Below are 26,168 nucleotides of genomic sequence, written 5' to 3' on the forward strand. Positions count from 1 at the left end.
TAACTTTAAGCTTTTGGCAATAATTTGAGTCAGACTTGGTCACTATGCACTCAGCTCTATTTATAGAAAGGCAACAAATTCATATTATAAATGGGTGAACATAGAAACAGCGCTCTTATTTATAAACTATTTGTCAAAAGCTCCTGATACATCTCAAAGAAGTCAGTTTCCAAAACATTGTCTCTTTTCTCATGATGCCATTATTAGTAAAGGGCTCATCTCCCCTGTCTTATAGCTTTGGAGTAAAATCAGTCATGTTATCAGATGTATTGTACTAAGATTGTAGAAAAAAATAATATATGCAATTTTTTTTCTTTTTTTTTAAATTGGAACTTGTGCTTTGTGTGAAGATGAAATTCAGGCAAAACCGTACAGTAGTTCAGATTAATAGCCATGTGCAGCAGAGCAGGCGGCTTAGAGCCAACTGTCCCTTCTGCTAATATGGACAGGGCCAACAGCCAATTAAAGCCCCTGTTCAGGTCTTGAGCCAATAAGAGCCATTGGTTAGCAAGTGTATTGGTCAGTGCTTTTAGCCAAGCCTCTCTCCAATACAGGACAGAATGTTGTTAGTCTGCTTCGCTTATTGCTTATTATTCAACAGTGAGTGAATGTTAAGACTTAATTCTAACAGTAAAAGGCATTAAAAGAAACATCACTAGCTGTATATCACAGGCCCCCATACACAATGCACAGTATCTGTACATGACGGTCATGAGGAGCTGCCCTTGTTGGCTCATCCTGCTCTTTTCTGTTGTGGTCAAGCACAGGTCGAGGCTTTTAGCCAAGAAAGGAGAGGAGAACCATCAGTCAGCAGCTCGAGCCAATAAGACCCTCTGCTCTGCAGTCGGAGCCAGACAGGGAGGTCAGGCCGGGGTCAGGCGGTCAAGACTGGGGTCAAATGTCAACAGACTCCCTCAGTGACCGGCAGTAATACATGTCACACACGCACACACACTCTTTAATGACTGGCAACCCTGTCCAACAGTGACCAGTGACTGTGACCGATTTTCTCTGCTGCCCAGACCTTCATTTATCACATGGCCTGCACTGATTTGAATGAGCAGCCAGAAATCCTGGCTGGAAAGAGCTCCAAACATCTTAATAATGCACTCAGCACCAGGCTCTTTGTAAGTGTATAAACCCGACAGTGTGAGATCCATATGTGATTACTCGCATGTGCTAAGTACATGCTCACAGAAATCAAAACAAGATAAAAAAAAAGATAAATGGTGATGTACCGTGAAGACGAGGGGAGAGAGTTTGGTTTGATGCTAATCTTTTTCTCCCCTCCTTCAGTTGGCCTCTCTCAATAACACATCACGGATTCAAGCAGCATAAAAGAGCAATCACAGAACAATTTAACCTCTCCTGCTTCTGTGCTTACACTCTTAGAGCGTGTGTCGCCACAGCAGAAGTGGCAGTAACTGCCAATTCACAAAGCTCCCACTCGACGAATTCCTCACAAATGATAAGTTTCGGGGCCCCCTAGCGATAAAGTAATTTCTCCATCTCTCCTGTCGGGGGCTTGGGGGACAGCAGAGGGCTGTGATAATCTCATAAACAGAAGCTGTGTAGATATGGGCCATCTATTATGACCAGGAACAGTAGCGTAGATAGCAGCATTTATTATCTGAGACAGCAGACAATACATTCTCATTCTGTGATACTACTGCTGACAGACACAGAGTGATCCATCTTCACCGACCGAGTGGAGAGAGAGGAGGGAAGAGAGACGGAGCGACAGATGGGGAGTGAGAGAGGTACAGAGAGAGAGAGAGAGAGAGAGAGAGAGAGAGAGAGAGAGAGAGAGAGAGAGAGAGAGAGAGAGAGAGAGTGAGAGAGAGAGAGGGGGGGAGGTGTGAAGAGAGGGAGAGTATATGTACAGGAGAATTATTATTGCTCTGCTTTAGCTCTGCTTGTGTCTGCCGTGGTTATATATAATAAGACATACTGTATGCACACACTCTCACTCACACACTCACATACACAGAGGGGCTTTTCCACTGGTTGATGTAGCTGACAGGGCACCGGTTTGCTGTTGCCTGAGGCTACAGCTAAATAAATAAATAGGTAGATATAGTGGTTTTATTCGAAGGCTGTTATTTCACTGCTAATACTAATATTTTATAAACCAACTGCCCACCTGGCCTCTGTCTGGCATTCAGTCCTTCTGTGTTCGTCATCTGCAGCTGCTGTGGTGCTCAGAAAGCATTACAAGAATCATATGCACATTATTAGCACTGTGAGTGCATCTATAATTATTATTTTAGTGTAATCAGAGTGTGTTAGAACAGACGTTGCTTTATGAGGCATCTTTTGTTGTAAATGACATTATATTTTAGCTGAATGCAATTGTTTTATATTTGCAGGATGACCACATTAAAAAAAATGTTTTTTTGCTTTCACTTTATTTTACTTTTAATGGATCCACAGTCGGTGGGATTTATCTTTGGTACAGCAGGGAACACAGTGTCAGCCACAGGCAGGAGCATCTGCTTGTAATGTATCACAATGCTCCTTAATTAAGTGCTAACTCTCTTGTCAAATAGCCAAATAAAGTCCAGGGAAAGGATGTAATGAATGTTAGTATTCAAATGCATTTCAAAACTGTTCACTATTTAGTCTTAAATAGCTAGCGATCTTTAAAACAATAATTCGAAACTTTGGAAAATACACATATTTACTTTCTGAGAGTTAGATGAGAAGGCAATCTGACAATCTGATCTTATAGCTCTCAGAAAGAGAGTGAATAAGCATATTTCTGAGAGTATGTCAAACTATTCCTTTAAAAGATTTTGGATGAGGCCATTTTCAGTGTTAGCCCTGACACCCATGGCCACTGTTAAATAATGCACTTCTAATTTATCTCTGGCATCAATGCATGGAGATGTTATGGAGGACACGGATGTCTTGGCAGGAAACCTGCATCTTCGGAGAGAAGGAGCGGAAAGAAAGAAACAAGTAAACAAACAAACACGCATAAACAGAAAGATAATAAAAGAGAAATTGGCAAATAGATAATAAGGAGTGAGGCAGAGTGGGGACAATGGAACGAGTCCAGGTGATATTTTCATTTGGTTCTCAGATTCTTCCTTCAACTCAGAGACAGTGGACTGAAAGAGAACAGGTATAAACACAGAAAGCTGTGGCTTCCTATCAGTGTGTAATGGCAGATGACAAGAGAAGCAATTAGAATGAGCCATATGGATGATCATATGGTCATTTTATAATTAGCATTAGTATCTTAAAATGGACCACAGACTTGCATAAAACCAGAGAAGATGGTGGTTGATTCACAAACAACTTTTTAAAGAGAGTGATTTGATTCAATTAACAAAGAATGCAGAAGAAGGATTTCAGTAGACATGTTCTTCCTCTCCAGGACTTGGTGCAAATCATTCAGAAAGTGTTCAGACATCTTCTTAAATTGGTTCATTTGTCATATATTATGAGTAGTCCAACCCACCAGCTCACTTCGGCATTTGCATTAAAGTGTGACTGACCTCATAGTTCAGGTACTGCTTCTTCTCTTGCATCTACTACTGTAAATCTTTTTACTGAATTTGATCTGAATTTCTAAAGATTTTCCCATGTGTACATATTCCATTACCAACTGACTGCTTTTTATGTTCATGTAGTAATAATATGTAATGTAATGACTACATTCATTCAATACATATCAAGAATTATAGATTTTGCAATGTGATACCTTCTATCATCCCCATTGTTCAGAGTATAGTTTATCCCTCCGTCTTTTTATTTATTAAAGTGCCCATATTATGCTCATTTCAGGTTCATAATTGTATTTTGAGGTTGTACCAGAATAGGTTTACATGGTTTAATTTTCAAAAAAACACCATATTTTTGTTGTACTGCACATTGCTGCAGATCCTCTTTTCACCCTGTGTGTTGAGCTCTCTGTTTTAGCTACAGAGTGAGGCATTGCACTTCTATCCCATCTTTGTTGGGAGGCGCACATGCACAGTAGCTAGGTAAGGATCACATCAGCTGGCTGTTTGTTTCTACAACTTCAGTTAGTACAAGGCAGGATTAGCCAGGAGACTTCTTCTAAACAAGGGCACACTTCCAATTTTGCGTGGAATACCTGCAGAACAGGGACATGTAAGTAGTTCTTTTGTAGATTATGGTGAACTAGTGTGTGTTGTAGCAGTGTTTTGCCATTGAGAACGAGCTAGCATGCTAGCGCTAGCATGCTACGGTTAGCCACCTTGTCTCGGCTACTGACGTAGAAAACCCTGCAGATTTTGAACAGCTCACCCGGAGACTGAAGGCAGGACACATTCAGAAACCCGTATCTCACTCAAAACAGCATGGATGGGTTTTTTTTTCCAAGTTTGTATGCGTGTGGAAGCACCAGAGACACAAAATAACACCCCAAATCCTAGAAAAGGTGATTTTTTTCATAATATGGACACTTTAAAATAACTATTGTGAAATGTCTTACTTGTATTAAAATCTGTCAAAGTGAACAAGCGTTAATGACAAACAAGACAGCTAAAGAAAGTTGGCTCCAGCTTTGAGGGAAAGATGTTCAGGCAGAAGAAAAGACAGAGAGGAGAAAATATGAAACGACCTATACAGGATAGTTTGTATTTTTCATTGTATAAACCTAAATATAATTTACTTTCAACAGTGTTGTTCCTTTGCACAGTGGAACTCTTGCATCCTCGTGATCCATAAAAGGTCACTGCCACACAAAATGCACAACGGCAGTGACATTTTCACACGACACTCTCCAAACACTGGGGGAAACCCTGGAGACTAACCTTACTGCCTGTGTCCCAGAATTAGAAACAGTCAAGTCCTCACTTAACACTCACCTATACAGTTCACCTTCTCATACTTTCCCCACCTCTTTAATGTAAATTTATGTTTTCCTTCATGTATTTCCTGTCAAAACTTACTTCCAGACGGTTCGTGAGGCTGTACATACTTTATACGGCTATACGCAGACATGTATAAAGTACTAGAGACCCATACTTGAGTAAAAGTACACAAAAAAAGTGACTTGAGTAGAAGTTGAAGTTCTCTTTAAGCACCACACTTACTAAAGTATTCAACATTTTTTGTACTTAAGTATTGCAAGTAGTTTATTTTAAAATGTACTACTCAAGTACTGAAAGTAAAAGTACAAGTATTGTGTTATGTAGTTATTAAAGAAAGCAGTCAAAAATTTGAATATCATATTGTTTATATTATTTTAAATGTTTAGCCAAGGCTGTAGCCAAAGGAATTAACAAATATTAAATATATAATATTATATTAAAAAATAACAAATATTAACAAATACTGAAATAAAATGTACAATTATCACACTGTGCAAGTAAAATGAACATCCTCTCCAGCACAGTAACAATTAAAGCCCCAAAAAACGTATCACACACTAGCTAGTAACATGTGTGATGAACAGGAAAGTTGGCAAGCTAGCAAAATACAGATAAACTAGCCGCTTCACATCACAGGGTACAACGGTTACCATTCAGTACTCATTGCAGACTGAAACAACTCAGGAATAGCTTAACAATAGCTAAATAGAAAGAGTACAAACTTACATCGTCTCTGAATTCTGAACAGGCGACCGTAATGAAAAGAAACACAAAGCGATCTCTGGGATTTCTTACGTAACTAACGTAGCCATAACTAGGGCAGGGCGATATGGAGAAAATCAAATATCACGATATTTTTGACCAAATACCTCGATATCGATACCGCAACGATATTGTAGTGTTGACAATTGGTGCTTTCACAAAATATTTACACAATGAGATTTTTGATAAATAATCATCAGTAATGTGGATATAATGACTAAGTGGGTAAAGGCAAATAATATAACATTTACAACAGTCTGGTAAGTTCAGAAAATGACATAACTTTACTGTAATGCAGCCTTTAAAACCAGGAAAAGACGACACTTATGCCATATCACGATATTAAGATATCCAAAATCTAAGACGATATCTAGTCTCATATCACAATATCGATATAATATCAATATATTGCCCAGCTCTAGCCGTAACTACACACATTGTAACCTACACAGCCTCCGTAGCGCGAGGAATTCACAACAGTAACGATTAACGATGCAGCACATAAAAAATGTATCGGAGTAAAAGTATTAAACTCATCGAAAATATATACTCAAGTAAAAGTGGAAGTAGGAGAAAATAATAATACTCCAGTAGAGTACAGATACAGCCTTTTAGTACTTAAGTACAGTAGTGAAGTAGTTCTACTTCGTTACTATACATCTCTGGCTATACGTCATGTTTTGGTTTGTGTTTTAAAAACTTGAATCAAATCCGCAGTGAAGTTGAATATGGCGACACAGAGCGTTGTGGTGCCTCTGAGGGCTCTTGCACAAGATATTCTGTCCGTACTGTTTCATAAAGCAGAGACAACATAAAAATAATCTCAGAAAATGGGAAAAGGCCTAACACGTATTCAGAAAAATCACATTACAAGAGAATAAAAAAAATATAGTTATGTAATGGGTTCATTCAAAGTTCATTTCATTTCTTCATAACGGAGATGTGTTTGTAAACTGTTTGCCCTCTGGAGGCATATAAAGTTGATTTAGCAGTATTGACAAAACATAAGAACATTTGAACAGCAGAGTGTTAGAATAGTAATGCGTTGTCCTGCTGATGAAACATCAGGCGACTACTGACACTACAGCACCGCCTCAGGGATACATACATACAGACTGTGTGTGTCTCTGAGCATGAATTTGTGTGGTGCACGTGCCCTGCAGGGTGCCTATGTGTATCTGTAATCATGTGAGCATGTATATGTGTATGTGTGAACATGTGTGTATGAGTGACTGTGTGTGTGTCTGAGAGACAGATTGCTTGTGTGTGAGATGAAAAAAAAAGTCTAAGACATAAGAGTGGTGTGGATGGAATAAAAGAATGAAACCTCTGATGATATTGGAAACCCTCAGAGAGGAGGAGGGAGGAAAGGAAGGGCACTGAGCCTCTGAATCCACTGAGGATGCTGGCTTCTTTTACTGATTTTCAATAAATAAAACATATCTGATCCATGTTACCGAAAGCACTGAGGGCTGTGAATAGTCTATTGTTCAGAGCATTGAGTAGAAGAAGTTAAAAAATATTTGAACTTTTTGCAGGATTCATGTTTTTCAGTAGTTTTGTATTGTTATTAGTTAAACCTGCAATAACCAATTTTATGAACACAACACTGACGTAATATCGTTTGAGTTTATGTGGTAAATGTATTAGCAAACAGTTGACCATTTACAAACTAGTCTTCCTAATTAAGGACAGCATTGTTTGTCTGTGTCTCCCAAAGCTTTCGCAAATCCTGGTTGAAAAATAAATATTTTTTATGATGTGACAACGCTTTGGTTAAGGTTTGGTTAGGTTTAGGGCAAAAACAACTTGATTAGGTTTTACTTTGTTAAGGTAGGAAAACATTGTGGTTTGGTTTAAAGTGACAATTTGCTAAGATTAGGAGACTTTTGTCGTCATGGCTACAATGATAATTAAACATGTGGATAAGGTTAAGGAACTATCTTCAGTTTGATAAGTGGAAATGGACAGCGGTCTACTGTTTTGAAGTCTGATATTTAGTTGATCCATCCATTTACCTTGACTCCCTCCTTGCGCACACTTTGTCGCTCTATAATACCAACATGACATCATGACTTCGCGTAAACATACACGCCCACGTTATCTGTATGCATGTATGTCTACACTGTATACAGCGGACGTTAAATACACGCCACTTTCTAAAGCTGAGTGGTGTGTTATCTGTACGCATTTTGAGCGCCATATACAGCGGACGGGTTGGGTTTAGGAAAAGAAGAACCGGTTGGGTTTAGTAAAAGAAGAAAGCTACGGTTGGGTTTAGGAAACGTGACACACGGGTTGGGTTTAGGAAAAGAAGAATGCGATGGTTGAGTTTAGGAAACGTGACACGCGGGACACGATCCCCGGTCTCCTGGGTGAAAGTCCTGTGTTTGACCCATTACCATCCCGACCAACCTCCCTATGCGGATTTTCGCCCTTTCATACTACTCGCTACGGCGTAAATTCACACGCAATCGCAAGGTAATGTAAGTCAATGGAGGCCAAACGGCGTTTATAAACACACTAAAAAGTGAGTATGCGTCTTGATAACACGCCAATAATGACATACGACTTGGCGTGTCATACATACGCCACTTCATGAGATCAGTCTGATAATACTGCTGTCATAATTACTATGGCTGCTAGAAGGCTTTGTCACTTGAACATAAACATACTTTTGTTTTAGGGAACATCCTTAAATATGCGTATTCTACATACCCAGCAGATATGGAGCAACAGTAGCTTTCATTTGAAGTTCTGTCAAATTTTTCACTCTCTTTTAGCTCTGTTTTTGTTCTCCTGAGTGGAAATATCTGGGTCCTTAGCTGCATAATGCTCCACTACATTCACCAGCTCTAACTGTTTCTGTCTGCAGGTAATGTACAGTTTTAGAGCCTTTTCACTATGAACAGCTGTTTGTTGCAGCTGAAAATGCTATGAGAGCAGAGTGAGTGAATCCTAACAGTAAAGTTCTGGTCCAAAACAAAAAAACTAAACAATTAGCTGAAAGATACTAACTAGATATGCTTAATAGAGAGGAGTCAAACGGCAGAGTCAGGTGATAATTCTCTGAGGGTTCATTACATTGACATGTAAGAAAAGTCATTTCATTATTTCATTATTTATTTTTTTATTTAAATCAATATTGATTATAGCAGCTTTGGTGCAGGATGTGTTTTTTAAAAGCTATTTTTATTCCTGAGGTAATGACACACCTGCCTTGATTTTACATGGATTGTTGGCTGCAGCACAAACACACTCGTGCTTCGCAGTCGTGTGATCCAGTCCTGTAACAAACAAAACCTAAAAAACATCAACCTGTTGCTGCAGTGACTGCCTTTGTACTGTACATGAATGCAAGCTAAATAAGTAATGTCAGTTTCAAAGCCAAAGTTTTCATTTGCATACAATACTAAGACTTTATGTGTGTTTACTGGTAAAATTTGCTTTCAAATATGTGATTTGCTTGATATGTTTGCGGAATGGACAAAAAACTAAAATAATTTTATTAAGTTATACACTCTTGTTAAAACCCATGGGTAAAATTGATCATTTCTGACCCTTCTTAACCATCTGCTTTCCTAAATCATGGTTGAAGTGTTTTATCTATCATCTATCTGTTCTATGCTCAAAAATCACTGAATAAATGGCCCAATCTGTAAAACAAATAGAAATCTTACCTGGAACGTTTCCATAACCCTTTCACTCACTTTATCTCTGTCTCTCATCCCTCCTTTCATTTTTCCTTCCTTCCTTAAATCCTACCCCTTCACCTTTCTGTGTTTCCGAAATATGTCTCTTTTTATCACATGCGACATCGCAGGATAGGCCTGTCTGAAGCAGGTAATGATTTTTTTGTTCTTATTTCTGCGTTGAGAGGGATCAGAGTAGGGCTGGTTATCAGGCCATTTATTACCCTGCCAGCTCACCACTCAGCTGTCTGGGTAAATGCAATCTCTCCTGATTCACACAATTACCCCAAGATAGAGAGGGGAAAGAAATATCTCTAGCAATGCCATTGTGGGTCAGAGAGAGTTTAGGGAAATACACAGAGAAAGAGGGAAAGGCTACTTCAGTGTTTTTCCAACCAGACCTGCGGTTTGTATGTGCACAAGGGCTGTTTGTTTGTGTGAATATGTGTGATGTTCCTACAGCAGAAATACATGCCAGGGGCATTAATCTATTAAATATATATCCTACTTTGCAGACTGTGAAATTTTCTGTTATGGATCCATTATAAACATTATACAATTGCAAGAAATTATTAACTGGAGCTCATCACTTCCTAAAGAGCACATCAATCCTCTATTTCTTCCAGATTAATTTAACTAATGAAGCATTTTGTTGGTTTTCTAGATCAGGCTGTAAAGACAAAACACTGAGAATGTGTGTGTGTTTCACAGTTAGTAATACAGCGTGTACTCTGGGTCAAGCAATGACAGTAATTCCAATTTATACCATTTGGTGGATGTAGATATTCATTTGTATGAAAACTGATCAAACAGGCTTTATACTGTAGGTTTTTTTTCTTGTTGGTGCTTTAAATAAAAACACATGGCTAATATAATAATAATAATAATAATAATAATAATAATAATAATAATAATAATAATAATAATAATAATAATAATTCTCTGCAAAAGTACTACTGCAAAATCTCCATCAGTTACTGAAGACGGTGAGATACTGTTGAAAGCTCCAGCGCAAGCGAGTAAGTGGACCATGTGTGGAGATTGTTTTGTCAACAATGGCTCTTGATGTTTAACATACAGTAGATCTGAATTTTTTATGTTCTAAACTGTCAATGAAGGAACTGCAGTTTTTACTTGGTATCTCCTCTCCTCTCCTCTCCTCTGTTTTGGGACACTCTATCCTGTGCTAATGTACGCTGCATTCTGTTTCACCAGTACAGCGGGAGTCATCAAAAACTGCAAAGAAACAGGCCACATTTCTCCCCTAGCCCAGCACTTCTGCATGTGTCTGCAAATGTGCATGTGTGTGTGTACGTGTGCATGTGTCTTTGTGTGTGTGTGTGTGTGTGTGTGTGTGTGTGTGTGTGTGCCTGATGAGAAGAGCTGCTCAGCAATATTTAGCGTTACTGCGACAGAACAGCTTTAGGACAGAACAGAACAAGGCTCACCTTCAGAAAAGACGAAGTGAGAGGCAAAAAGAGACAGAGAGTGAAAGAGACAGAAATATATTCTTCATTTAAATCTCAATGCCAAACACTAAGACCACATGCATTTCCTCACATGGAAACTCACCCAGGCAAGAAAAGGAGGGGTAAAAACAATGACTGTTATGACCTTTTGTGGACAGAAACAAACCTTTAATTTTTCCTTGAATTGTCCAGAACCAACAATAGAACAAAAGTAATTAGAACACTCAAAATAATTTGTTACTGATTTGTATTACTGTACATATAAATAGTTTCTGCATCATCTATTGTTTTCACTATGTGGTGCTGAGAACAACTTAAATACTACAGAGATTAGTGAAGTTATTGAAGTCAGACTCTACCAGTGTGTGTGTGTTGTATAGGGTCAGGGGTGATGCATGATAATGAGTCATATGTCTGAAAGCACTGTATTTACAAATATCTTATGTGAACCATAAGATATTTGTGTGTGTGTGTGTGTGTGTGTGTGTGTGTGTGTGTGTGTGTGTGTGTGTGTGTGTGTGTCTGTGTGTGTTTATGTTTAAAGCAACAGCTGCTTGCCTGTCACATGCACCATGCACCTTATACACACACCCCCATCCACCTACACACACATGTACACAGACCAGCTGGGCAGCGGCTCCGTGTTTGGTGTTGACAACACATGTGTCCGCCTTCAATGTGGCACAGCATCAATTAAACCAAACAGGACATCTATCACAGATATCCTTAGAGCAGCGCCTGACACACACACACACACGCACACACACACGCACACACACACGCACACACACACACACACACACACACACACACACACACACACACACCACAAATTTATCCTATCGCATAATTCAGACACTGAAAATCATTTTGTAGTAAGAGGTGTAAATTATGTCTTTCACTGACATTTAGCTCTACAGTCACTGTCAACTTTGTTATACAGCACAGTGTAGCTTTAAGAGCTCACTTTGATGATGATGATGATGGATAAAGTAGGAGTGACTTTTGCTTCAATCCTTTATATATACATTATTTATATATATATATATATATAAATAAATAAATATACGTATATATGTATATAATTACTTATGTATTATTTGTATAAAAACTACTATAGTTGCAGCTGACATAAAGCAATAAAAGCTCAAAGTATGTACAATCCTTTTTGGGTTGTTCACAAGGCCTGCTGACAAAATAAAAAAATCTCCTGTGTGTCCCAAAAATAAAGTGAGGTGCTGTTAGCGAAGTGTAAGGATGACACCAACAAGAGAACACCCAGAGCTTTCCAATTTTGGCTGCAATTTGCACTCATGTGAGCTGCAGTGAAATATTGTCCATTCCATCTTTAGAAATTACTCTCACATCCTCAATCTGATAGAGACACATTGAGTGACTCACTGTCAGTTTGGTGCTCAGTCTTTACTGGAAGAATATACTGTATAGTTGATATAAGTTTGAAAATGCCAGATGCCAATGATTGTGTTTAGTCAAAATCAGAACATATAACACTTTTCAGTAGATACACATCTACATTTATGTATGTGCAAGCCTGAGTGTATGTGCTGAGACCCGTTGGTATGTATGCTGGTTCTGTGTGTATAAGTGTGCATGTTTGTTTCTGTCCATATGTGCCTAGCTGTTAGGTTGTGTATGTGTGTGTTCACATGACCTGTAATGATGATGAAATATGTTAATGTTGTAGGTTATTTCAGTCGACTGACAGTTGTTGTAGAGGTGGTTGTATATTTTGTTTGTGTTAAGCCAGTCGTGCGTGTGTGCATGAGCATGTGTGTTTAATTGGACCTCCCTGAGCCAGTCTCCAGGTGATGGAACTCATCTGCTCTTCCCCTGATTAAGGACAACAGATGGACTGGAATCACAGCCCACACACTCTCTCTCTCTCTCAAACACACACACACACACACACACACACACACACACACACACACACACACACACACTACTTTTACAGTCATGAGCCATCATCAGACACATTGAACACACACATTGTACAAGCCTGTAATCAATACTAAATATGCACAGAGTGGAAATATATCTGGCCCCTAGATAATCATGCATCAAGCTCAAATGACCCAGATGCCTCAGTCAGTTCAGTCTTCATCACCACTACCCAGCTCATCATCATTGTCAACTACGCAAGAAAACTTCCGCAACATGTCTAACACAACATCTCCACTGTCCTTCTCCATCTGTTTGACTGACAGAGATTACAAGTTCATTTATTCAACAGGTAAAAGTCTCATTCAAGAACGACGTGAACAAAAACTAACAAGGTGCCTGGCATAGAAACTGCCTTTCCTGTTGCAAAACGACTTTCTAAATATTCTAAATACTTAATATTTAATTCATGAATATTTTTCTCCCGCCTGTTGACACACAAGCAGACTCAAGCACACACTGACAATTTTTGAATAAAACGGCAAATAGAAAGAAAAACCAAAGAGAAACCAATCTTTCGTTACTAGTACACACCTTACACAGCAATACATAAATGGGTAGATAAAAAATACAGTAAACTTAAATATTCGTATCATGGAATATTAAAGTATTTATTTTGAAAATTAGGGTATTTATTGGGTTGCAATTTCAAAACGTAATTAATAACTAATGACTTTCAAGTCATTTACAATGCAGTTCACAGTTGAATTCATAATCTATGTATTTTATTTACATAAATTCCCCATATTGTCTAATTTTCCACATATCCTAAGTCATTGTGCAAAGTTAAAGTCTCAAGTATCAACTTGACAACTCAGTAAGTCCAAGTTTCTGCAACAACAAACCCTATTATCTCCAATACTCTGACGGGGCGAGTGGCGACAAACTCTCCTCTCACTGTGCATACCTGATCTGTGGTTTATCTCTGTAGATCTGAGTCATCCACTGAGCTTCCTTTAACCTTTAACAGATGTTCAGCAACTTTGTAACAGCCCAAAGACCTGAGTCAGTGTGCCAGTATACCTGCCTCATTAAAACACAGCAATATGTTTTAATCACCGTTCAGTAATGTGTACTTTCACTCCTTGGGACTAATTAAAATATATTTATACACTGCCATTCTGGGTCTCAAACTGATAAAGTGAGATTATGAACGGCTTCAAACCTGCCAGTATTCATTTTTAAGGTCCCAGGCTGTAGTTTACATAAATCACAAACTTGACAACAAGGTTTAAGATGGTCCATGACTTTTAAAATGAAATCACCAGAATGCTTTAATCAAACTTGTTGTTATGCCCTCTGAATTATCACAAACACATCAGAAGCACATTTGTCTCTTATTTTTAAATTTTATATTAAAATTATATTATTTAATTTTTATTAATTTCTCAAAATGATCTTTGTTCTCTTTACATAATGTTGACACGGAGCAGACACAATCCTAGACCTTGCTAGTGAACTCAGTGTGACCCTGGAGCAGATATTACTCTACTCCCATATTAATCCGACAGTCACTGTAAAACAATCCATTTGGTCTCCACCCATTTGGCTTCGGGGCCCCATTAATGATAATTTCGAGGCTCTCGACATGCTAGTTAATATCCCCCCATTTAATCAATGCCATCGCGAAAAACAGCAAAATAGAATATGATTAGTAGGTGATAAAAGAAGAGAAAAACAAAAAAAAAAGAAGTATATGGATGAAAAACCATGCACAATGGGACAATACTGTATTTAAAATTCGTGTTGAACGCTGCGATAGCTGAATCAAATCGACGAGTTTCAACAATTTCCATTCTTATCTCCCTGAAACATGGCGCCTCACCTTACACACAGAGAAAGTCATACACACACACACACACACACACACACACACACACACACACACACACACACACACACACACACACTCAAAAAATGAAGAGAGAGGGGAAGGAGGGAGAAAAAGAATGAAAGACAGAGAAAGAAAGAGAAAGAGGGGGGTGATAACAGCTTCAATAAATCATCCGGGCCAGTCGCCACTCCCCGGGGATGTGGGATGGATTAAATTAAGCACTCCCTCTACCCGTGTGTCTATCCATCTCTCTTTCTCTCTCTCTCTCTTTCTCTCTCGCTCTCTCTCTCTCTCTCTCTCTCTCTCTCTCTCTCTCTCTCTCACACACACACACACACACACACACACACACACACACACACACACACACACACACACACACACACACTGCGCCGTATAAATGCCAACAGCTGATCGCAAGACGGCACACTCACGGGAACACCTCGCGGACGTTGCAGAAAGAGAGAGACCGAGGGGAAGAGAGAGAGAAGAGAGAGGGATACAGAAAGAAGGAAGCTGTTGATCCATTTGGCCGCAGGGAATCTTATTGTGATTTTTTACCGACCTGAGTAGTTGTCATTTACGGGAATTAAGGACTATTTCTGCGGGAGGGAGAGGGAAGAGCAAGGTGTCCGACATTTTTTGAAAGCTTCCAAAATCGTCCTCTCTTTTTCTCCCCTTCCTATTTTCTTCGCATCCCTTCCTCCTCCTCTTCTTTCTCCCTCATCTCTTCTTCCTCTTCTTTAAAGGAGCCCGGGACCACTGCACGCGCTACAGGGTGCCTTCCACCGACTGTTATGTTTTTTATTTTATTTTTTTGACTGCTCACGAGCCTCTGCCCCCTGTCCGCGAGCACAGAGTGCGCGTGGCACCCCCGGTGGGAGCTGTCCGGTGCTGAAGTTGCATTTCTCACCCTCTCTGCACGAGGACTAAAGCAGGGAGACAGAGGACAGCCAGAAAGACAGAAACAGAAAAGAAAGACTAACTAAGCGTTGGTTGAACGTCCAACTATTTTACCGGATCAACTCACAGCTCGCGCTTCCTCCAAAATCTGAAGACAATCTTCCTCCGGTTCGCCTGTCTTGTTGGTGTGTAACGGGCGAATCAGCACGCTGGCCAGGCCGTCGGCAAACGGCTGTGTTTGTGAGTGTGTGTCGTTGTGTTTGTGAGAGTGTGTGTGTGTGTGTCGGTGTCGCACCACCATGCCAAGGTCGTTCCTGGTGAAAAAGGTGAAACTAGATGATTTCTCCACCGGAGCGGATTTGGAGAACGTCTACCGGCACAGGACAGACCTCAGCCTGCGGCTCCATGACAAAGGTAGGTCAGGCTGGCTACACAGCGAGCACTAACAGGTGTCTCAAAAAACAACTCGGTCTGACAGAGGAGGAGGATGACAGACGGAGAGAGGGAGCCTAACAATGCTGTTTCCAAAAATAAGACTTTAGCTATGCCTAAAAGGCGGATTAACCTGTTGTGTCCTGGAGGGATTCCCTGTGACTGTACTTTAAAATTGATCTCTGCAGAACTCTAACTATCAACAAAAGATAAACTGTATAAATCACACAGGGACTTATGGTGTGTCAATAGTTATCAATATTTATAATGAGCGTAGTTTATTTCAGTTGTGCATGTAGTATTACACCTGCTATTATAATATTCTGTAATATTACCGTAGCCTTTCCATTTGAAACAGCATTACAGTCGTGTTGCTACCTGTAGGGTGATGTGGGTGTACTCCAGGCAGATAAGTAGCCTCTAATCATTGATTACAGACCAGTGGCAGGCAGCCCAGAGCTATCACATAGTTATTACCTTTCTGATGGGTAATAAAAGCTTCAAAGCCTAGCACTAAGTAGTCCACTGCAAAATAAATGATTCTACATGACTTCAAAGAATGATCAGATGAGATTGACAGGATTAAACTGTGAATAAGAACTGCCAATCTCAATAACCATGACACCCTGCTCAATGTTACCAGCCCACACAAACACTTGTACTGGGAGTACTGAAGCTTGATTTAAGTGTTTGGTCGGTTGTAAGAATGGAGTTGCCACTGGAGAGGAAAGGTCACTTGAGAAATCAACTCAATCCAGCGCGCCCCATGTTTCATCGATTTTTGGCTCATAGTCAGCGGGGATTTTTCCCCCCCAGGCAGGCTAAGTAAGGTTAAAAGAGATAAAGACAGGACAGTGGTTATTAATATCTGGTCCACTTTCACTTGGTTTTGGGGAATTAACAAAGGCAAAGCTCAGTCAAAGTCAAAGTGTTGTACTTGTCTGGACATGCTTCTGATGTTGCATGAAACCTACTTCCTTGTATCCTGTAGGTCAGGTGTAGATGTTTTTTATAGAAAATAAACTGACAAAAATTGGATAATAGTTTACAACTGTACAATATTATCCACCAACCACCTCGAGATGCAGCACAAAAAGCATTTGTTTAGTTCTCCTTTATGTAACAATGCTGTGCCCAGAAACATTACCACCAGTGGCCCAGTTCAGTGTTTTCTTGCTTGCATATAAAGGTATCCCCATCACAGGCTCATAGCCCACATAAGTTTATTGTTTGTGCTCCATGTCAAGGTATGACAGTTTTTGCCGCGTCTGCAGATTTTTGCATGATGATATGCCTACAATAGTGCTACAAGCCTACATTGTCAGGATACCACAAAAACAGAGTTTACATTCATGACTCTTATCTCACTTTATAGTCACAGATGAACTGTTGAATATAAGTTAATGGTAACAGATTATGAATGAAAATCACATCATTCATTATTTTTGGACTGTCTTGGTATACAATATCTTACAACAATATTTTCTTTAGGTAGAACAAAGCAGGGCTCCATTGCAGGTATCCTGAAGACAGTGTGATTCATTGTTTAGTGCTGCCTCTTTGCTTCTGAAGCTGTGAACTTCTCCACACCCTGTAACTGTGTGCGTCACATTTTACATGAAAAACCAGAGATGCCTTTGCCATGTAAATGCAGCCACTGCATTGCTTCCACCCTAATGTCATTGACACGTTGTTGCACATCAACATGTGTACTCCTTGTGCAGTCTTGCCTGCATTTCACTGCTTGTAAAGCAAAGAGCTGTCAGTGGAGTATTTATAATGTCGAGGTTAACAAGCCCTGCTTGGCTTAACACGCGATCTGCCGCCTCAGCAGCAACGTGCAACGCTGCCTGTCCCAGCCACCTTTTGTTTCCATCACTAACACCTGATAGTAACAGCTTAATGCAGCTTCTGCATACAGTACAGAATAGGCTCTACCCACAACGTTAGGAATAACTCTCTGGTTGAACGAACTGGCTTTTGGAATAATTTATATCCCACCCGTGTTCCGTGCGTTGTGTGGGATGGGACTGTGTATTCAGATGGGACGCTGTGGCAGATATGTAGTAGGCCTAGCTGTTATCGTATGCAGGCAGATATGTGGGGTCAGATAGAGCGTGTTGCTTCTGCATCTTGGTAAAAAAATCCTCCAAGAGACTGGATTAATAATAACAACAAGAAGAAAAAAGTAAAATACTATTTAGTTTTCCCGAAGAATGCATATGACAACCACATCTGTCTGCCTTTTCTCGTGTCCATTTGATCACAACTTTCATCATACATTATAATGCTGTATAATCAATGTCCCTGTGTAAATAAAACAAACTGTAAATGAGCAGGCAAAAACATATGTGTAATGCCACACTTGTAGATTCACACTCAAAAACCAAGACTGCCAGGGAACCAAATCTAAAGGTATTTTATAATGTGGGTAAATATGCTAGTTAGTATGTATGTATGTACTACAAAACATAAATGCAAATATGCATTTCTATATTTAGACATTATTTTCATATAATTTCCACAAATGTATAAAGCCCCTGAAAAACATACATGAAATGTGAAAGAAATTGCATTTTTCCAGATATACAATGAGTTTTAGCATCATCCAACCTGCTCATATATATCTATACTGTTTTAGAATGAGTCTCAGTAACTGTACTTTGCCGAAAGGCTTGTCATGCAACTCTTCAACCCCCTGATCTGCAGAAAAATCCCTGTACTGTTGCCTGCACTGACTGAGCCTGTACAGCAGCCTTGCTGTCACTGTGCCATTGACTGCACTGGAGCTGTCCGTGGTGCTGATGCTCATTTTCACAGCCTAAATCAGCTTTCTTAAGTTCAGGGTCAGCCTGTGTGCATTTATCTTTCTCAGAGGAAGTGTTTAAGCTGCAACCTTTGAGAACTGTAAGGGAAGGATATTGCTGAATTATCTCTAGACTATTACTGCTGGCTTTTTTCACACTCCACTACTGGCCACAGGTGTGCAGGAGAGAGACAGATGTTTTGTGCTGCTGCTTTACTGATTGTGCAGGGTAAATGCAGGGAATGGAACTGGGCCATAGTTTCTGCAATATTACTACACTACTACACAGTATTGTGTATTGTTCTTATTCAAGTTTGTATCAGTACATTTAGAGTAAGAGGAGGACCATAACACTCAATGCCTCTGATACAAAAAAACGGTATATAACCACAGATGATCTTGTGGTTTAGATGTCCTGGAACTACATGTACAATTGCTGAACTAGGATCAGATCTTACAGGAACCTTATGTTTAACCGACTGTGTTGCCTTCTTTACTTTTCTGCTCTTCCAGTTTAAAGGAAAAATGCTTCTGGTTTCTCAACACATACAGAACTGTGCTGCCTGTCATGTTAGCATTTGTGTCCATCCATAGCACTTAGTGAACAGCTTAATGGTGTTTCTACATACAACACACAGTAACATGTTCGAAACAAGTTACTGGTTGAATGAACAAGTTGTTTGGAATATTCATGTCAACCCATCATCTCTATGCTTTGTGTTATAATAAATACACGTAAGTGGGATGCAGAAGCAAAAAAAAAAAAACTACCATGCATCTGTATAAGGCGAGCTGTACAGTATATCACCAATATCACTGAGTAAGCAAGTACGCAGTTCCACCAATTCAGACTGGGTAATGCTGGTCAATATACTGAATCTATGCATATTGTCTCTGTGAAGAAGGATAAGTTGCATTGTACTCTGTTCTCCTATCCAGCTGTCTACAGCAGTTTAATAGCGTTAATCCAAACTTTCCACAGTTGTGTCTCTGATTAGACGGAGTGCAGTAGAGAATGTCTGTCATATCACATACTGGTCCGTGAGTCTCTGATGTGGTGGGGGATCGTTTTGTGCATGTGCCCCTCTGTGCCTCCTAAGATAAGCATATTAACTAGCTAACAAGTTATGTCATGGCTACATCAGGGACAAATACTTTAGTCTGAAATCTGTATATCTTTGATTCCCATGCCAGGCTTCAGTGTAAACCCATTTATATATTAACTTCCAACTCAGTGTTCTATAACCTAACACTGTTTTCTTTTTTCCATGACAGCTGGTTACATCAGTGACTACATCAGCCCTGTTGTGTATGATGGTGAGAGTGACGGTGGGATCAAGGTTCCCTCCCCTGACCCCCTCTACGATGGTATCCACAGTGACTACGGTGCCCCTGACTCTGAGTCTCCTGACAGTCCTGGCTCTGAAATCACTGACGGTTACATCAACGGTGATGCTGCTGTGAGTGAGGGTTACACAGTCGATGCCTTCTTCATCACCGACGGCCGCTCGAGGAGGAAAGCTATCAGCAGTCCCAGGACCATCCAGAGGCACACCTGCAATGAGTGCGGAAAAACCTACGCCACGTCTTCCAACCTGAGTCGGCACAAACAGACACACCGCTCGCTGGACAGTAAGCTGGCAAAGAAATGTCCAACCTGCGGTAAGGTGTATGTGTCCATGCCCGCCATGGCCATGCACCTGCTCACTCACGACCTCAAGCACAAGTGTGATGTGTGTGGGAAAGCGTTCAGTCGACCCTGGCTTTTACAGGGCCACATGCGCTCTCACACAGGTGAGAAGCCATTCGGATGCGCCCACTGCGGGAAGGCCTTCGCAGACCGCTCGAACCTGCGCGCTCACATGCAGACCCACTCGGCCTTCAAGCACTTCAAGTGTAAACGCTGCAACAAGACCTTCGCACTCAAGAGTTACCTGAACAAGCACTACGAGTCTGCCTGTTTCAAAGGCCCCTTCTCTCCTCTCGGCCCCCTAGATGAATGACCCCCTGCATAGATAAAACAATAGACAAAACTGCAGACATAAATTACCATTATCCCTACAGACTGAACTGCAGACACAAACAATCTATTTTTGGTCAGAAGATGACCTTGCTTTCCCTCCTCCCCCTCTCACACTTTCCCCACCTTGCTTTCCATTGGAGCCTATTCATGATGATGAAGATAGCACAATTTTTCTCCTTGAGATTTGCCCACTTAAGGATTTAACTGATACGCATGCACTTCCTCAAAAACTCTTCACCGCCTCTTCCGCCGTCTGTTCTGGATGGAGACAATAATACTAACACGGCTTCCTTCTGGCATCTAGCTACAGTATGGCATCATATATTTTAGGACACTGATGATGATGATAATGATGATGATGATGATGAGGATGAGGATGACGACAAAGACATTAGTAAGACTATAGCTACTGGGTTCCTCCCTGCACTGAAACGCAGTGAAAGAGTTATTCCTTCTGATTTTGTTTTTTGGGGGAATAATAGTAATAATAATAGTAATAATAATGATAATAATAATGTTCTGCTGCACCAAGTGACCATATTCTCTCCACTACTGAGGTAAAAATACTATTTATTTACTTATTTATTTTAGCTTTTTGCTTGTCCTTTTTTATTTGTTGTATGTTTATATTTGATTTGATAACAATGAAGTGATACTGTTAACTTATTTGTTGCACTTTAATTTCTGTATTTGGATATCTGCCAACCTCTTTTTATTACTACAGGCCAAAGCATATGTCACTTTTTTAGTACTATTTCTTTCCTATTATATTGTTTACCTTTTTTCTCATTAACATTATTGCATGCAAAAAAAAATAATGAAATCTATGCCAACATCATAAAAGCTTATGATTTTTTGCCAAATTCCTATAGATAGAACCTGAGGGCAATATTTTTCTCTTGGAGCCTCCGTACGACTCTTTAAAAGCAATAATCACCTAATGCATGGTATTTTATGATGAAGTATTACCTACTACTGTATAGCAGTTTAAAAATCAGGTATGTTTTACTTCACCTATAGTCATAAACAGAAAAAGACTAATATTACAGACATCAGGGAACATGCCAATGTAGTGTTAGAGTAACAAAAAGAAAAGTCCTGTCTTAACTCTTTTGTTATGCACTGCCTGCCTCTTAGTGAGTAGAACTAATATAGGATGTAGGCTAGGGAGGCTGGGATCAGCTGCCTGCTGGGTGTGAGGCCTATTGTAGGATAACTGTAACCCTGACAGACCTGTGCTTGGCTAACTCTAGCATGAAATAAGTCTGCTAACAATAACCAGGGGAGGCCTAACTTTGAATTAGGCCTCTCAACATGTATTGGATTATTGGTCATTCATGAAAGTTCTATAGTTTATTAAAGATACTGGGATGTTAAAATGGCACCTAAATGTGTTGAAAACATATTTTCTGTGTCATGCAGCCAAATAACAATAGGCCTTTAACATACTTTTTTATAACCATATTTGTTCTCATACAGATAAACAATAAAATAAGGTTAATACAGCAATCAGATTGCACCGAGATGTGCACCAACCTAAAATGATAGTAAGCATATGGCACTTAGCAACTCTCAGTATGCTTTCAATAGCAAACCAAGTCAAAGTTTGGTGCATTTAAATGCAATACATTATTCAACTATCCTTCCAGTGCACTTCCAAACCACAAAGCGTGCATTCTTAAACCACAGAAAAAGCATTCACTTTAGCTGGAAGGTCCGATTGCAGCTTAATTGTTACAGTCCAATAGACACACAAGGCCAAGCACTGATTATTCTGCAGTAGGCCCCATTTAACCCTACTGGGCCGACCATGGGCTAACTCTATGAGTGATACACCTACAGACAGGCTAACTCTAATCAACCCCAACCCATAGATTGTTAAACCTTTGATCTAGGTGGCCAATGCCAGTGTTGCTGAACCCAGTTCTCTGCAGCTCAGAAACCTTTTTCTACAGATTCATGGAGCTTCCTGAGAGACAGACTGAGGACACAGATCTGCACAAAACATAAACTGCTTGTTTATATGCCATATGTATTCATTGTAACCTTGCATAGACACAAGTGCATGCCCACACATGCGAGCACACAGTGCTTGCTGATGAGATGTTGTGGGAGACACACGGAGAATCTGTGGCTACAGTCAAGCTTCTAACAATTGAAAAGAAATGAGTTTAATAATCAGATGTGAATCTCTGATAAAGGCAGATTTGATAATTACAGCGCTTCCTCAGGCATGATATCAGTCAATTAGAGATTGGGTTGACTGATATTCAACACCATTAAGGGTTTTAGGGACAAAAGGCGAGTCTGCACTGATACATAGAACTATTACCTAATTTCATTCACATCTCAGAGATAAAGTTATAGGACCTGTATTTCATCAAAGGCAGAAAGATTGGTTCTGAAGTAAAAAAAAGAAAAAAGTCAACATTTTGTAATGGAAGTCTTGTGTTACAGGAGACGATAACAATATTTAAGTCTTTTACAAAGAAGCTTTTTTTGTGTGAAAAATGTAGCTCACAAGTCAAAAAGAAAGAGGCGGTTTCTGTTGTGACTGAAGCAATCAGTATGCGAGTCAGCAAATTACAAGACTTATCTCTCTCCCTGGTGTGTGAACAAGATTCAAGCTGCAATTACTTGAATTGTATCAGACGATTAGTCATAGAGCTTCAACTTGTTAGGGCTGAAATGTTTGACTTTGTCTTTTTATCAGTGATTTTAAAGCCTCGGCCAAAATACTCACAATAACTAGTAGATAATAAACATTAAATTAAGTGTTTTTAAACACAAGTACTACGCAAATACAATTCCAAACGAACAGCATAAGTATGGCTAAGAGACCATATATACATAGAAAACAAAATATATATACTTTCATATTTCTTAATACATCTAGGAGACATCATTCCCTGGTAGAGAAATACATTACAATATGATATTATTTTAACCACCTGATCAGTGTGACGGGTACAAAGTTGCTAAACAACTGGCAGCGGTGTCTCCAGTTGTTGTTTACGTATCACAAATTGTATCATCGTGTTTTAAAACACTTTGCAACTTTGCACTGCAGTCCAAACGTCTTAAGGCTATTTGGCTAATGTTGTTGTTAGGTGGCTGTTTAGTGGTTTTGAGGCAGAAAATCTGTGTGTGTGTGCGTCTGTCTGACTGTGTCTGTCTCTAGGTGAGCTCCAGGTCTGGTCTCTCTAAGCACTTCCATTCTAGTCATCTCCACCTTGAAGAAAGTAGCACAATGAAACTAGAATTCAGGTAGAGAAGAATTAAAAACCTTGTACTAGCTTGACCTCTCTTCTTTTTTTTGTATTTCCAAGTTAAAGAATGATGATAACCTAAATAATCATTTATTGCAAGAGGGTTTGTAAAGAATCCTTTGGATTGAGACATTTTTACTGCTGTATAGCGATATCTAACACACCTTATCTCAGAAGGTTTGGCTCTCTGTTGCAGAGAGAGGATCTCCTGGGGTTTTTTGAGCCAGAATTCAGACAATGTAAGCACAATGAACACAAAGCATTTTGTGGCACTTCATAATAAAGAATAATCTTAACCAACCAGGGCAGTTTGTCATAGTTTTTTGTTTTGTCTTGTTTTAAGATATAATAAAGTCTTCCAGCAATTCATAATGAATACACACAATATAGAAAATAGGAACAATATTAGACTGTAGCTGCTATGCTGCACTTGAATGGAGAGGAATATTTTTTTTCTCCATTCCTTTCAAACTCTTTGACCCTTATAATTTATCTTCTGTTTAAGTAGCTTTTAAAGCAATTCATGCAAATAAAACAAGCTTACCTTTAAGTGAGAAAAGTGTTCATTTACATAGAATAACTCTCAACTCTGCACTCCACAGCCCATACTTTGTATTAGCTTTGTCAATATTGTATGTTGAAAGAGGGACTGGGCTAACACTGGTGCACAGTATGCTCATTAGCACTCTTTAGGCTGGAAGCTATCTACCAGTAATGGGCTGCCTCGATGGCTAAATACAGCGGTTAGTTGATTCCATATTTGGACATTTAGCAGTGGTTAAGTAGAGTATCACTTAAAAGCCCCTGGAAACTGTGTTTCAAATATTAAGTATTTCTCTATAACCTTAATTATGGAACAATCAAAGTTAAAGTTTAATTATTTAAACTTTAACTAAGTTTAGTTTTATTTGTTACAAAGATTTAAATCTAGGCCCTATGTTATCATTGATGTTTCAGGTGCTGCTCAATACAAATACTACAAAAATAGTTAACCATATATACATACTACACTACCAACACATTCTCACTCCCGACTCGTCACATACAGCTGCTTGGTCAGGACCCCTTGGCGTCACGTTTCTAACTCTGGGTACCCCTTTGAAGTCATTTTTCAACGCGCAGGGTATGGTTAGGCTTAGGCAAACAAACTACGGAAGTAAATAAGTATGTTTGTTACGTAGCTTACGTGCGTGACGTTAGTTACTTATTTTATGTACGTAACTTAATTTATGTGTGTAGGAAGGAATCTTTTTCACTCGATAGAATTTTTAAGGGCTGTTTGCAAAAGTTCTGTAAATAACTGCAGGTACATAATGCAATACTATCGTTACAGAAAGTTAGACATTTAAATACACAGGCGAGATGAAATTGAACACTTCCTGGACTGAAATTCTAACCTTATTTCTTTACCTTAATAACAACAATAAAGAAATGGAAACACAAGGGCCTGATGACCTTTCTGTGCACTGGCAGAGGCTTACCACAATGTGAGCTTCTGCCAGTGCATGGCTCTGTGGCCATGTGGACTTCCACTGATATTGCAGACATGCAGCATGGAAAACCGCCCAACTAACCTTTATCTTGCAGTGACTTTGGATTAAAGGTGACCTGGACAGGCATTGTTTCAGCTGGACCCTCAACTCAAAGCAAAAACCTTTCATGTAATTGGCAATTTGGAGAGCCTCACTGCAGACGTTTTACTGCTAGTTATTGAGCTCAGGACAATTTGACAACTCTCTGTAAAAGTACACGATGTATACCTAATGTTGCATTTTCTTTTTCTCTTTCTAATGCCTTCATTGGGCCAACTTTTGGTGATGTCATTGATATTTAGTCTATTATCTTATTTTGAAATCAGTTTGTATGATCACCTGTTACATCATATCATGCAGTGGGCGGCCCATCCTCAAGTAGAGTTACAGTAGAACTTTGCTGTTAGCTCCTTGTGCGCAGACAGTCAAAATCCATTGTTGCTATGCCAACACCTGTGGTATCCAAGGCAATAAAATATCTAAAGTATCTATAGCAGTAAACTATCTAAACGGCCTCACCAAAGACACAATGCAGAACTCTGCAGCTTTATGAAGTACAGTATATTTCCCAACCCTAACCAGAAAATTGGTTCCACAGCAGCTGCAAAAAGACATGTGACTGCCCACATCTATGAAT

General features: G+C 39.5%; 2 protein-coding genes across 2 annotated transcripts in view; one reads left to right on the forward strand and one right to left on the reverse strand.

The window, feature by feature from the left end:
• Window positions 1–26,168, reverse strand: part of galnt1 (UDP-N-acetyl-alpha-D-galactosamine:polypeptide N-acetylgalactosaminyltransferase 1) — a 179,188-nt gene that overhangs the window by 92,111 nt on the left and 60,909 nt on the right. The window lies entirely within an intron of this gene.
• Window positions 14,907–24,300, forward strand: LOC116049466 (transcriptional repressor scratch 1). The gene is made up of 2 exons (XM_031299135.2): window positions 14,907–15,883; window positions 19,983–24,300. Exons 1-2 carry the CDS (start codon window positions 15,769–15,771, stop codon window positions 20,708–20,710), a joined length of 843 nt encoding a protein of 280 aa, XP_031154995.1. The 5' UTR covers window positions 14,907–15,768; the 3' UTR covers window positions 20,711–24,300.

Source organism: Sander lucioperca, chromosome 10, assembly GCF_008315115.2.
Source record: "Sander lucioperca isolate FBNREF2018 chromosome 10, SLUC_FBN_1.2, whole genome shotgun sequence".
Classification (NCBI taxonomy): Eukaryota; Metazoa; Chordata; class Actinopteri; order Perciformes; family Percidae; genus Sander; species Sander lucioperca.

Bases quoted from the DNA above. Each gene is read 5' to 3' on its own strand.
- LOC116049466 (XM_031299135.2), top strand. From the start codon at position 15,769: ATGCCAAGGTCGTTCCTGGTGAAAAAGGTGAAACTAGATGATTTCTCC. The intron at 15,884-19,982 runs GTAGGTCAGGCT...TTTCCATGACAG, and splicing joins CCTGCGGCTCCATGACAAAG to CTGGTTACATCAGTGACTAC.